The sequence below is a fragment of the Talpa occidentalis genome, unplaced genomic scaffold, assembly GCF_014898055.3.
Source record: "Talpa occidentalis isolate TD23 unplaced genomic scaffold, MPIMG_talOcc4v2.1, whole genome shotgun sequence".
NCBI lineage: Eukaryota > Metazoa > Chordata > Mammalia > Eulipotyphla > Talpidae > Talpa > Talpa occidentalis.
The window spans coordinates 140069541-140084329 of record NW_026555331.1 but is presented as its reverse complement, the minus strand read 5'-3'; the positions used below and the strand labels follow the sequence as shown (position 1 = coordinate 140084329).

Genomic DNA, 14789 nt, shown 5'->3' with positions numbered 1-14789 from the left:
AATATCAGAACACAGAAGTGGACGGAGAGAGTCAATGTATATAGGAGAGAGTCAATGTATATGGAAATGAAAAGAAACTGTAGCTCTGGAAACCCACCTTCTCAAATGAAAATGCTACAAAGAGACAGCACAGGAGAGAAATGGAAGCCCTGGTCCTGCACAGTCCAGCCAGAAGGAAGAGGGATTTTCCTCCAAAATTGCTACAAAGATACTGATGACCATATTCAGTACCAAGAGAGCTCTCCTCCTGGTAATTTTAGAATGGCTCTTAAAGGTTCTGAACTATACTCTCCTCAATTTAAGGTTCTTGTGACTCAAAGCTATTGTAATATCCACTATAAAATATATCATTATAGAAATACTATATACCAATCTCAGATAAGTGCCTCAATCAATCTTGGGTTTCATTTTTTAGTTTTATGGCAAGGAACACAAATTTAAGCCCTCTGTTCCTCCTATTGTTTAATGTAATACAAGACTGTAGTCAACAGAGACAGATACATCACCTTAACATATAGCAATAGTTGTACAGAACTATATATCATTAAGAATGAAGTAAAGAGGTAAACAACTGACACCACTTACACGCAGTTGTGTGACGGGAGGTAAAGAGAAATGGGTAGGGAAGAGAAGGTGGCCAAACAACTTAACAACAAAATCTCAATGCCTGCAGCATTGAGTCTGTTAATAGTGTTCACTTGCCCCAATTTTTAAAAAATAAAAATCAGAAAAGGGTAAACTGCCTCATTATTTTTCTTTTATACTCATTAATTCTCAAAAGTTAAAGTAAGAAAAAAATATATATTTAAATGGAAAGTATACCAACTTCATTTTATTAGCCTAATTTAGGGGATGGGATGAGGAGAAAGGGGTTGAGATCAGGTATGAAGGAAGAGGGTTAAAAATTGTGACAGTAAAGATCCCTTCAAAACTTGGGTGCAGTCCTCAATCACTGCAGCCTAATTGTCGGTCAACAGACTTGAAATCCAAAATACTGAAAGCACACGCCTGATCTCCATTTCTGTCCCGTGACTCTTCAGTTACAGTGTGATGAGGTCTACCAGGTTGCCTTTAGGAGGAGTCATGCTGTCAGGAAAGAAATTTACTAAGGTGTCAAAGAGCTGAGTTCTTTGGGCATAGGTGTGATCCACATCCGAAAATCCTGAAGGAGAGATACAAAGAAACTCATCCACTGATTTAAAAGTCAACATATAACAGAAAAGGTAGTGGAGTAAAGCAGCAATGTATACTGGAAAATTCAAAACTAAATCAGGCTTTAAAACCAAATAGATAAGGGTGCTGATTCCAGTTTTACCACTTGGCAGTGGTGAGATCTCAGGTCAGTTAATAAGCCTTTCTGCTACTGTTTCCTCAGCTATAAATTTGTGATCATCTTGTTTACTTTATAGGTTTATTGTGCATATTAAATGTAATTATGTAAAAAGCAACTAGTGAATGGCTGGCACTTTGATAACTAATACTGATTTCTTTTCTGTGTACTACAAAGTGCACTGAGAAAATTTCACTACTCTTTCCTGACTTTTTAATAATTAGGCATGAAAACCTTTTTGATTAAAAAAAATATACATATATATAGTAAAATAAGAATGATAGCAGTCTTTAAAGTGGTCTAAAATCACTAAGGCCCTGACAGCTGGAAATAGTTTCAGGGAACTGAGTGAAAACATAGATGGTGAAGGAAGACATTCAAGTACAATACATACAATGGTGTTTAGCACAAAGTCAGTGCCATATACTGATAATACTACATATCATACTATGACATATGTATTAGGAGCTATTCTAGGCACACATGGGAAAAATAGAGCAATGAACTACTTTTACTCAGACGAGTGTTAGAAAGTGAACGACATCTGTAAAAGTTAGGGACTTTGCACTAAAGGAATTTTTTCCCCCTTTCATTCTAGAAAACATTTATTTTCCAAATTCACTCCAGCCAAAGGGCTATTCAGTGAAATGCCTCTTTCCTTCAGTCAGCTGGAGTATTGTTCCCAGTTGCTAAAAATTTCTTATGCATATATGAATTATGAAAACGATAAACTAGACTTTTGATTTTCCCCATTCCTCAAATGGCTAAATGAGACACTGAGAATCCTAGTGTCATCAGAAACAAAAAACAAAGCAAGAACGTCATACATGCAAGGACAGTCAGTGAAGACTATTTCAAATTGGTCCAACTTTCATTCAATTTAGAATAGTTTTAAGAGCTATCTGTTTTTTAATCTTGTAAAGAACATGAATAGAATATACCATTGCCAAGGATACCAGTTTCCTGAAGGAAAATAAACAATGTCTCAAAAGAGGTACATTCTTTTTTATTTAAAAAAAAATTTTATAATTATTTTAAGTTTGAGGGAAAACATTTACTCCTTTTAGCAGAGCACAAGATTGAACAAAGCCTACTATCATATCACAGAAATGAATGGAAGGAAATACTCCAAAATGTTAACAAAGGTTATCTCTGAATGATGAAGCTATATTCTTTTTTTCTATTTTCCACTACTCTGAGTTTTCTAAATTCTTTTATTTACAACTTACTTTGAAAAATCTTCAATTGAAAATTTACAAGAACAGTACCATGAACACTCATCCTTGCACTTACATCAATCGTTATCCATTTTGCCACATATGTTCTCATTCTACGTTTGTGTTATAGGTACCCCATTCCTACTTTTTTCACTAAACTATTTGTAAGCTGTAAGGAATGGTGTCCTCCTCTGCGCACTGTCTTGAAAGCACCTGATACCATGATGTCCCAATGCTGACAATGTTAACACTGATTACCTGGCTAACTTGGTGTACGCCAGATTTCACCAATGTAAAAGCATTCTTTTCTGACTTTGCAACTAAGAAGATATTAACAAGAAAACAGTTTGAGACTTTGTAAATTATCCTGTTCCCCAACAGACCTGTGAGTAATGATTGTGGCATTCTACTGGTGATTCTTGCTAAAACAATTATTATTATTTAGATGGTAATTTTCTAATTCTAAATTCTTTCTGTATTTATTAGTTGATATTAACTGTAAAGAAAAGTGTTTCCTTTTTCTCTCTCCACTTTATTTATTGGTATTAGTATGTAATCATGGATCTTTTTCTTGTTCAATGTTATATGCATTACTGCCATTAGTCATTTCAATATTTATATTATCTCAGATTTGAGCAGTGAGAGCTCTTTTGAAGCTGGCTTTTGTGTCTTTTTGAAATGTCCCCAGTAATTTTTGAGTACTTTCTTACTTTCTGGCACAGCAAGATAGACTCTAAGTTCTTCTTTACACAGTTCTGTAGTCAGTCATCTTCCCAGGGAACCCTAATTCCTTTTAGTAGTGAAAGTTATTTAGAAACTAAGAACAGTTGTGCAAATTACCTAGTGTGGTGGTGTTTATAGGCATATTTACATAAAACACACACACAGTATATACACAGCTTTTTTCTTCTTCAGAATCATGAGTTCATGCTTTTACCGCAAATTCCAAATTTTTAAGAACCTTTTTTATTCCCACCTAGCTTCCTTATTTAAATCTGTTTTCTCCCATAGCAAAGAAAGTTCCAGCAACATCATCCTACCTATTCATTTGCTCAAACTAAAATACAAAACATGTTCCAGAATTACTATACCCATGCCAGCAAAAACTCAAGATTTGCTTTAATGTCTTTAGAATATATCTCACTGAGAGCACATAGTTTAAGTACTGCACTAAAAAACTGGGTTAAATATTTTTTCTCCCACTGTGTGGCAATGTTAGCAATTTGATAAATGGGCTTGTTTGTTTCTGTTTATATTCAGTTTTAGGGTTTTCCCTGCGTTTTATTTTCTTAATTTGTAAAAATATCACTATCCATTATATTTTTAAGAGAAGATATTGATTCTTTGACAATACTTCACTGAAGTAATACCATTTTCATAAGATTATATGATTTATGAGGGAACACTGAAATTCTACTATGTGCTAGGCACTTTATGTATGATGTTATTTTATTGTGACAACAATGAAGCAGGTTACTTTTAAAATTAGCAAGCAGCAGAGATGGAATATGAACCTAGATTATGACTATTATTTAATCACTATACTATACTTCACTTCTTAACTACTAAACATTACTTCCTCCCTTCAGACAAGGTAGCAAACAAAACCCCACAAAAAATTTCCCTTTTTATACCTTTTTTTTTTTCTGTTGTTTGTATTGTTCTCAATACAAACTGTACTTAATACAATACAATACAAACTCTGAGGTTTGTTTAGAATCCAAGTAAAACAAACTGCTGCTGACAAAATATATCTGTTGGCAGTGAATAGGGCAGGGACAGTAGAAAGGAATTAAGCTAAAGGTAAAAATATTTGCTGACATTAGTTTAACATATTTAAATGACTGCCAAGAAATCTTGTCGTAAAGGCTAAATATAAGTCAGCTAGAGACATTTCAGTACCACCCACCAATAAAATAGAACCATACATATAATAACACACATACTCATTCAAACTGAATTATCTAATGTGCCAGGCTGCCAATTCACGTTATTATTAAATCTCTGTATCTAATGATGCAATTCAAAAGGGTGTGAGTTTTCTAAAATTATGCTTTATACCTAGATTCTCTATAATAGGGTGGAGATTTCTAAAAAACTGAAGAATATTTTTTAAAGTCCTTAAGTATATGGGAACCTTATTTTTAAAAGAATCTTTTGAAGTCATATTTAATAACACTGCACTCAGTCCTGCCTTGTAAAATCCTACATATTCTGGAATTAAAACTCAGGACTAGAGCTGCATTGGTCAAACAAAAGCCTCAATTACTTGCTATGTAAAAAGGAAGAGGAAGATCACAAGGAATATTGTTATTCTTTCCTATCCCTGTGAAAAAAGACTAGCATTATATATGCTCTACTTTTGTCTTTGAGGTACTGTTCACCTTCAAGAGATAAAATGACAATGAAAAAAATTAAACTGATATCCCAAAGTGTTATTTTATTCAAAAGATAAAAAATATTTTTATTACATATACTGAAAAATATCAATACTACTGCTCAACTTTAAGACAAATAACAATAGCAATGGCATCAGTATGTGCTTGATGCCAGTGTGACTACCTCTTATGACAAGAGTAAAGCTGGAAATACCCACATTCAAGGTGGCCATTATTATATTGAAAAACTGAAGCTATAATAACTTATCCTAACAAAAAGATCCTTGAAAATTCACCTGAAACTCTGGATTCCAAAACGTTTACAGACTCCCCACCTTACTAGACACCAGTTTAACTATTTAATAAGGCATTAATACTAAGGAAGACTACTATACTAAATGAAGACTGATGCCCATATCTGGGATGTCTGAGAAACATTTGGTTTCAAAGAGAACTTACTTTGAACAATTAAGATACCACATATAGAAATTACCATTTTGTAGAAAGAGATAATTCACATTCTCTGCTTCCAAACACTGATTTCATTGCCTATACCATCACCATTCCATAAATACCAGACAATTCCACAAAGAACAAACTGAGAGAAAAAACCAGCTTACAAGCATTATTGATAGTAAGTATATCAGTAACACAAACTGCATTCCAAAGCAAAATATGAATTATTTTCATCATGCTTCTATTGACCTCTATATAACAAAAGCAATTGGTAAAACAGGAACTACTAACTAATTCATGAGGTGGTGACTGATGCTTGAAAAATCACCCTGTAGCAGGTGATTACAAACTTTGCAAGCTACTTTAAAATTTGTTCCATTTGTGTGGATGAATATCTCATGTGATATTTCACTGAAAATAAACCAAAATCCAACCTCTCAAATGTTAGAACATCTGGATGGATAAACTATACTGCAGTACTTACCTAAAGCTGTAAAATCTGAACCAGATTTGAATAGAGCTGAAGCTAGGAGCTGAAACTGTAAAAGAAAAAGAGAAGCAAATTAGCTGGCTAAGCAGATTGGAGGAAAAAAAAAACTTCTACAATTCCGCTGATTTATTAGTCACTTTATGTTTCTTTGTACTTGTGCTACATAAGTTGATTCACCAAATAGTGGTAAGAAAAATACCACAATTAGATTTAAGAATATGCTATTTTTGTTTTCCAAAATATTGGACCAAGCCCTGGAATTATTTTATTTTTAAGAATTATTAAATTAGGTACATATTTATTTATTTGAATCCATACTAATCTTTTTTTAATAAGATTTATTTATGCATATGAACTGGGGTACAGGCCAGAGGTGTGGGAGGTGAGAGGATTCACCAGAGAGAATGGAGCGCAGAACAGGCAGATCTACTGAAATACACTACTGAGGGGAGCAGCAGGCGAGGCAGGAGAGGTCTGCTGCGCCATATGGGTTGCTCCCTTGGCTGCTTGTGCTGCAGTGGCTGCCAGTAACTTGATAGTGCTGTCTTTAACCCCTGAGCCACCAGCGAGTCCCCTAAATCTTGTATTTATTAAGGAACAAGTCAACTGAAATATTTTTTTAAAAAAGAATAATTTATTTAGGAATTTATCACATGGGTAGATTGGTACTTGGACACAGTTACTTAATCTTGAGTATATATACATTCTCACACTACTGTAAAATACCTGATATCTCTGCTGTGTAAACGAAGGGGAAAAAAGCATGGTTATTATGCATAGGCCATTCTTAAACTACAACTTAGATAGCATTCCACAATCATGTATATTGCTATATAATTATAAAAACCTTAATCAAGGCCTTTCAATAACTCAAAGGTTTTATTATTGATTAGACTCCTATAGGACAAAACCATCAGCAAACTGGTAAAAAATGTTTAGGAGAATTATTTATCTTTATCTTGAATGAGGATGATGGAAAACAGTCAAGTTAAGGGAAAGAATGAGTAGACAAATGAGTAGACTCTCAACAGAATTACTTGGCACTTTGCAAGGCACGAGTGCTTGATAACACTGACTGCTCAGTCTGTCTTTTACACCTGTGACTGCAACATTGAAAATTTCAGATAACAATCAGTCATATTTGTTGGCCGTAATTAATAGTCTTTTTTAAGGTCAGAAGTTAGATAACTATTCCAGAAGTAACTAATCAACAGGAAAAAATAGGTTAAGAGTTAAAAAGATATAGTTCTTTACAAATCCTGGTATCATTCTCTGTCAGATGTATCCACTGCACATATTAGTCTGTGCTTGCCTATTTAAAAAAAAAAATGCAATTTAATGAGTAGAAATTTTAATTTAGTCAAAGTCCTATTTATCAAGGTTTTTCTTTCATGATTATGCCTTCTGTGTCGTGTCCAAGAAATCTTTGCCTATCCCAAGGTTGTGAAGATAAATATTTTCTTCTTGAAGCTTTATTGTTTTGTCTTGAACTCTTGATAGTTTTATTATTATGTGTCTTACTATAGCTCTCTTTAGCTTTATATAACCAGGTATTCTGTTAACTTTATGAATTTATTCAGTTCATAACATATTCATAGTTCATAACATATTCAGTTCGTTTCCCAGGCTTTAGAAGTTTTCTGCTATTATTTCTTTGAATGAGCTCTCTGTTCCCTTACTTCTCTCTTCTCCTTCTGGAATACGTATTATTCTTATGCTGCCTTTTCTAATGGAGTTACATAGTTCTTATAATGCGTCTTCATTTTTGTTATGTCTTATTTATTTCTCTTTGTCCACCTGAGTTCTCTGCATTGCTATCTTTGAGGTCAATGATTCAATCCTCCATTTGGTGTGTTCTGCTTCCATAGTTTTCTCTAGAGCTCTTGATGTCATTCACTGAGTACTTTACATTCTGAGTCTTTTCTTTTCTTATTTAAAGCTTTAATTTCTACTTTCTGTTTATAATTTTGATTCTGAACTCATTAATTTGTTTTTCTGAGTCTTTCTTTATGTTTTTAACTAGCTTTTCTTTCTTTTTTTTTTTTTTAAAGATTTATTTATTTTTATACAAGAACCTGGGTACAGGCCAGATGCACTGGAGGGTGAGAGGATTCACTGGAGACAGCAGGGAACAGAACAGGCAGACTGAGGAAATACACTGCTGAGGGAAGCAGTGGGAGAGACAGGAGAGGTATGCTTCACCATGTGGGATTCTCGCCGGCCGGCTGGGATCTAACCCGCGCTGCAAAGGCTGCGGATAGCTTCACAGTGTGGCGCTCAACAACCTGCGCTCAACCAGGGAGGCCCTTAACTAGCTTTTCTGAGTTTACTTGCAGCGCATGACTTTTTGTCTATCTCTTTATTAATGTAATTTTGTACTCTATTTGATAGGGATATATAATCTTCCATGTCTCTGTGTTTGGATTCTACAGAGTTGTTCTCTCCTTGAGTTGCCATGTGTTACATTTTTTTTTTGTCTGCCTATTTTGCTAAATTTTCCCATTAAAAAAAAAATGTAGCCATTGTACTACTTTTACTTTACCTGAAGGTGGCACTGTGGTTTTATTGGCCTTTGCTGGCTTTGGTAGTTACTGAAACCTGCTTTAGCAGTTGCTAAATCAGCAGGGTAGGGGAGGGGGGTTACAGGGCACAGTTACAGTTTAAAGTATCTTGATTCATGATTTGGCATCATTAATATGCCTTTTCTCTGGGTTCCAAGATAGGAGACTACAATCTAGCCAATGTCAGCGTACTTCATGAAGTCAGTATGAGTCTTGAGGGGCATAAGAGGGGAGTGCAGTCCAGAGTGCCTTCTCTGTTGTTCCTTACTGGGCATGCAGTCTGGGTAGATCATGCAAGCTCCTCTCTATGGATTTCACCTGGTTGAAGGGTGTGTGCCTACAAATCATTTTGGCTCTTCCCTCGCTAGGGTCCCTGGCTAGGTATCTGTGTTCCCAATGACAAACCTCAGCCTCTAGGTATATCTCTCCACCCACTTCCTGTTCAGTGATCTGTGAATCTCCTCCATGTTCCTCTGAAATAGTCTGTGCTGGTCTCTGAGGTACAAGGGATTCTTCAGTCTCATCCCAAGTAACAGGAATCTCTGGTCAACTTGGAAGTAAAGCAAGAAACTATTCTACTGTTATCTCAGTGATGTCCTTAAATTTCTTCTTAAATGGTGAGTAGAATTTGTAGCCAGGTATCAGTTCTAGCCAGAGTCTTTCTTATATCAGTTGATAGTTAACTCCATCTTTATGGTTTTTCACGACAAAAGTTTTTGAGTCATTTCTTCCAAACCCTACATGCAATCCAGTATAAAATTGGCATTATGTTTAAAATATGTTGACTATCTGATCTAATTTTGAGCTACCATAATCCCTTTCTTAGATTTCTACAACCTCCTTTACAGGTCTCTGCCTCTATCCATGTTCCCCTTTAGTCTATTCTCAACATAGTGAGAGTAATCTAATTAAAAATTAAAGCAGATCATATCATTCCTTTGCACAATAACCTGAACTGGCTCTTACTCATTCAGAGTTAAAGTCAAATTCCTAACAGTGATTTATGACATCACTCACAATCTGTTCTCCCAGCTGTGTCTCACCTTTCTGATCACATCTCTTAACTATGCTCACTCTCCTTACCGCTACTCCAGCCACAAAACCCCTTGATGTTTTCTTAATGCCAGAATGTTCCCACCCTAAGGTCTTGTTCTAGCCCAGCTTTGCAGGAATTATCTTCCTTGAATTACAAATGTAGATCACTTCCCTCACATCCTTAATCTTTGTAGAAATCTCATTTCTAAATGAGGTTTATTGTCATGACCCTAATTATTGTGTAAATTGCCCAGTTCTCACCATATTTCTTTCTTTTTTTTTAAAGATTTATTTATTTATTAATACAAGCACTGGGTACAGTCAGAAGCACGGAGGGTGGGGGGTGGGGGGGGTTATGGTGAGAGAATTCACCAGAGCCAGAGCAGGGAACAGAACAGGCAGAAGGACTGAAGTACACTGCTGAGGGGAGCAGCAGGCGGCAGGAGAGGTCTGCGCACCATGTGGGACCTTCACCTGACAGCAGGGGATTGAACCAGCGCTGCAGAGGCTGCGGGCAGCTTCGCAACCCAGCGCTCAACTGCTGCGCCACGGGGGAGGCCCTCACCTCTTATATTTCTGATCGATATATACACTTAACCTTTTTAAAATTTTGTCATAATACCTGTCAAATTTTAATATACTACATAATTTCCTTGTTAATATGGCATTTATTATCTCCCCCACTAGTATATAAATATTTTTTTTTTAAGATTTAAAAAAAATTTTTATTTATACAAGAACCGGGGTACAGGCCAGATGCGTGGGAGGGTGAGAGGATTCACCAGAGACAGAGTGGGGAACAGAATAGGCAGACTCACGAAATACACTACTGAGGGGAGCAGCGGGCGAGACAGGAGAGGTCTGCCACACCATGTGGGATCCTCACCGGCTGGCCAGGATTGAACCGGTGCCACAGAGGCTGCAAACAGCATTACAGCGCTGCGCTCAATCACCTACGCCACCAGTGGAGGCCCTACATAAGTATTTCCTGCTCAGGGATATTATTTGGTTCATCAGTACATCTCCTGTGTCTAAAAGAATGCCTGGCATATTGGAGGGACTCAATACACATCTGTTAAATGAATGACACCAGTACTGTGAAAGCTCAGCAGAAGTATAATTAATACGAAATGTGCAACACTGGCTGAAAATTTGTTTTTTCATTCCTTCTCTATTATAGAGAAGGAATTTTTCATTCCTTCTCTCTAACCAAGGGGGAATTGATATAGGCATTTCCTTGGGTCTTTTGAGAAAAAAAGCATTTTTTACAAGGTTAAATAAAGCTCATCATCAATTTAGAACCCACATTCTAGAAAATGGAGGACGGCAAAGAACCATTATTTGGTATCAAGTTGGTAGTCAACCATCATTTCTATAATAACAGGCACAGTAATCATCATCATGATAAATAACCCCCAGCCCCCACAAGAGAAAAATCCAAAACCCACTATTAGTTGCTGATATAATCATTGAATGGAACGAAAATTTTATATTCAAACATATAGAATAAAAATAAGCTATTACAGAAAATACATAGTGGTAAGGCCTTTCTTAACTAGTGGAATGGTCTCTTGTAAGGAAAGTAAAATGCCTCAGTAACAAATACCGTAAGCACTTATATGCAAAAATTGTCACCAGAAACAAAAATTGTTCACACACTTTTAACAAATAATTATCTTACAGACCAGTAAGTCTCAATGTCAAGTGTGTTTTCAGTTAAATAAAAGCAGACAAAGGAGAATCTTAGGATGAGGGCATTGCTTTGAAAAAGTTTCTGAGGCAGTTCTGATACTGACACACACATGTACAATACCATTTTCTTATTTTTATTAGGGCTAAACAATTCTTTTTTTTTTTTTTTTTTTTTTTTTTTTTTTAAAAAGAGGCATTACTTTTTTTTTTTTTTTTTTAAAGATTTATTTATTTATTTATACAAGCACTGGGTACAGTCAGAAGCGTGGGAGGGTGAGAGAATTCACCAGAGCCAGAGCAGGGAGCAGAACAGGCAGATGGACCGAAATACACTGCTGAGGGGAGCAGCGGGCGCAGCAGGAGAGGTCTGTGCACCATGTGGGACCCTCGCCAGTGGCCAGGGATCGAACTGGCGCTGCAGAGGCTGCGGGCAGCTTCGCAGCCCAGCACTCAACCGCTGCGCCACCAGGGGAGGCCCAGGGCTAAACAATTCTTGATAAACTTTTTAAGAAATGGAATGGAAGCCTACAGCATACGAAATCATTACTTGATCCTATTTAGGAAAGGAGAAAAAGAAAACTGCCATTTAATTTTTCTTAAATGGCTCTGTTTATACTTGAGATACCTCCCTGTCCTGGTTTTTCCTATTAGCTTAGCTTTAAGGACAAACTGTCTGTTTTCTTTGGCCTACTTGCAGTTCACACAGCTGAAATTATTTACTTTGCAGTGTTTTGTTTTGTTTTTAAAAAATAAGAGAGAAAAATGAATGTTCCCGGATTACAGACATTTTAGATAAGACTATGGAGAAAGCACAAGGAAATATATTGCATGGTTGAACAAAATGAACATTAAGAGACTCTTCACAACTATCTTCAGTGATAAGCCACGACATATGAAGCCAAGTATATTCTGCTACTCAGCAAAAACTATGATAATTTCCCATATTTTAAACAGTATCATAAATTAACTTTGAAAGACAATCAACTATCTCTATTCAGGGGTTTTCCAAAGTATGTTCTGTTCATTCTCCACCCAATAAAAGGTTGTTACCAATATTGAGTAAAAGAAATAGGACTTATTTTCACATTAGACAAAGATTATCTCTTTGTTTTGGTGCCAAGGACTTGCAGGTTCTACTGCTTAAAAGTGCAATGAACCTGTTGCCTGATAGTGATTGGACATTAAATTTGAAACGTGTGTCAATGCTCAACAGAGAAAAGTATTGCTTGATATTCTATTACCAAGTCAAAGCAAATCAACAGCTAGCAGAAAAACAGATGTAAGAAATTGAACTATATATATCTGCACCATTTCTGTGAATGGAAGGTAAAATTGGACTGTATTTCAGATATTACTAAATGAACTATGAATAAAAAGCAGAAAAAGTAACAGAAGGAATCTCTGAAATTAGTAGGGAGAGAAGCTCTAAGACCATGAAACTTGTTGCAGGTGAATTTACAAACTGTGGGTAAATCTTCAGAATATTAAACTTTCTGAAATAGTTTCTTCTATTCCATGTTATATAACAAAAAAACAAAAACAAAAACAAAAAACCCCAGAAAATTCATGACCTACCACTAATTCTCAAGTTTAGGGACTACTGATGAATGAAGCTAATGGCCTACAGTTACATTAAACTGCTATATCACTCCTTTAATTAAATATCAAGTCAGCAAGAATTCTACTCCCACCAACCTCTTTACTTTCTCAATACAAATAAGGGAGTTTTCTTTCCTCTCTAAGAGACTTTGGGCTGTTCTCAGAAAAGGTTATACTGAACCCTTATGGATTCCTTAAGTAAAAGAAGCATGAAACTTTGAAAGAACTTTCCATTTCCTTCCCAATACACAAAACTAATGTCCAAGCTAAAACTTTATAACACCTGGGAACCCTTTTCTGAATGGATCGAGGCGTTTGTGTATAGCTTGAATTTTATATTATCACATGAAAATATGCATATTCAGTTTTTATTTCATCTGCTCTGTGCCATTTTAAAGATTATTAATGTCATCAAATTTCCTCATTTTCCTTTAAACATCAAGAGAAAAATCAGCAAATACAACTTAGAAAGACATTTTTTCTTAATGTCTTTTTTTTTTCACTTCTGACATTTATTACCACTTTACCTCTTTTGTCTCTTCTGGGTCCGAATGATCCACAGTTATATAAAGATCATTTTGTAAATATTTCAGAGCACTAAGGGGATCCATTTGGGCTTTTTCTTCAAATCTAGAAAATGTAGACAAGAATAATAATTGTCAAGAGTTATCATAAAACACAGGAAATGTCTTTCAGGCCTAGCATGGAATGCTCTGTGTCTGAAGAGTTTTCACACATATCTAAAAAAGCTGTGTATGGAAATCCAGAATTAAGAATACTGTCAATATAGATATTGACAGTGTAGTTATATGAAGTCCCTGCAGATGTAATGCTAATGCCAGGTTTACAGGCAGTTGCAGTGCTAGAGTCTGAATAAGAGCACTTCCTACCCTCCTCCTAAAACTACAAGCTAAGATTAAATCAACTACAGAACAGAGTGAACATGTCAAGTATTTTACAATAGAACTGTAAGAGTCAAACATATTTCCTAAGAAGTAGAGATGAAATTAAATACTCTGTTAGAATTGTGTAATATTCTTTTCACCAGAGACAGTTGAGACATTTTAGAAATAGAAGTGAGTATAGCTTCCTTTAACAGGCATCATTAACATTGATTAGTTATTTTTAATGACACTATCTCCATGTCTCACTAAGTACCAACAAAACAAAAACAATCACAGCAACAATTTATCAAAGCATTTATTATATACTAAACACTGTTCAAGAATTTTACATATATCACTTAATTTATCCTCATAACTCTACTCAGACAATAAGTTGTATTATCATTAAAAAAAAAAAAGATAAAAGAAATTTATCTGAGGCCTGTAAGTGGCAGAAGCAGAGTCTACCCCAATCCAAAAAGGAAACAGTGAGGACTCTTAAAAAAATTTTGCTTGGGACTATTTATCTCTTAAGATAAATACTGGATGGTATTGCTTATATGTGGAATACAGAAAAACACAACAAAGGATGCATCAAAACCAAACCAATAATAAACTCTTTAACATCTGCCTACAAAACCGAGGACACTATAGGGGGCAGGAGGGAAAGGCCCAATGGAATGTAAGGAGGACTGTTGGACTGTTGCACACTAGTGGTGGGCATGGTGTGAAAGTATCCATTTGGAGAGGTTTATACTTACAAGCCCCAAAGCAGATACAACAATGTAAACTATTTTAGCTCAATAAAAACAATGTGAATAAACACTCAGAGTAAAAAAGGCTAAAAAGTCCTTCACAATCTATTCTTATTTTTTTAATCTTAATGTCCTACCACAGTCACCTCACTCATTCTACCACAACATGGGCCTCCTTAATTTATTCCTCAAATAATACAGGCATATTTTAAAGTGAGAACCTTTGGAACACTTTTGGTACACTTGCCCCTCAAAAATCTCCATGATTCATGCCCTCATCTTCTACAGATCTCTACTCAAATGTCTTCCTTGCAATAAGGTCTATCTTAATAGTCCTATTTAAAATCACATCCCCCAGCATCCTTAAATGTACAAAAATAATTGATCTGTAA

General features: G+C 35.5%; 1 protein-coding gene across 3 annotated transcripts in view; it reads right to left on the bottom strand.

Annotated features, from left to right (window-relative positions):
- Positions 1–797: 797 nt before the first annotated feature.
- The window catches only part of MKLN1 (muskelin 1), a 279842-nt gene continuing 265850 nt past the window's right edge, over positions 798–14789 (bottom strand). For all 3 annotated transcript variants that reach the window (XM_037513287.2, XM_054692672.1, XM_037513281.2), the window contains 3 exons: positions 13286–13388; positions 5866–5920; positions 798–1162 (listed from right to left, as the gene is read on the bottom strand). In XM_037513287.2, the coding sequence (XP_037369184.1) occupies positions 1041–1162; positions 5866–5920; positions 13286–13388 (280 nt within the window). In that variant the 3' untranslated portion in view covers positions 798–1040. The remainder of the gene's footprint in view (positions 1163–5865; positions 5921–13285; positions 13389–14789) is intronic.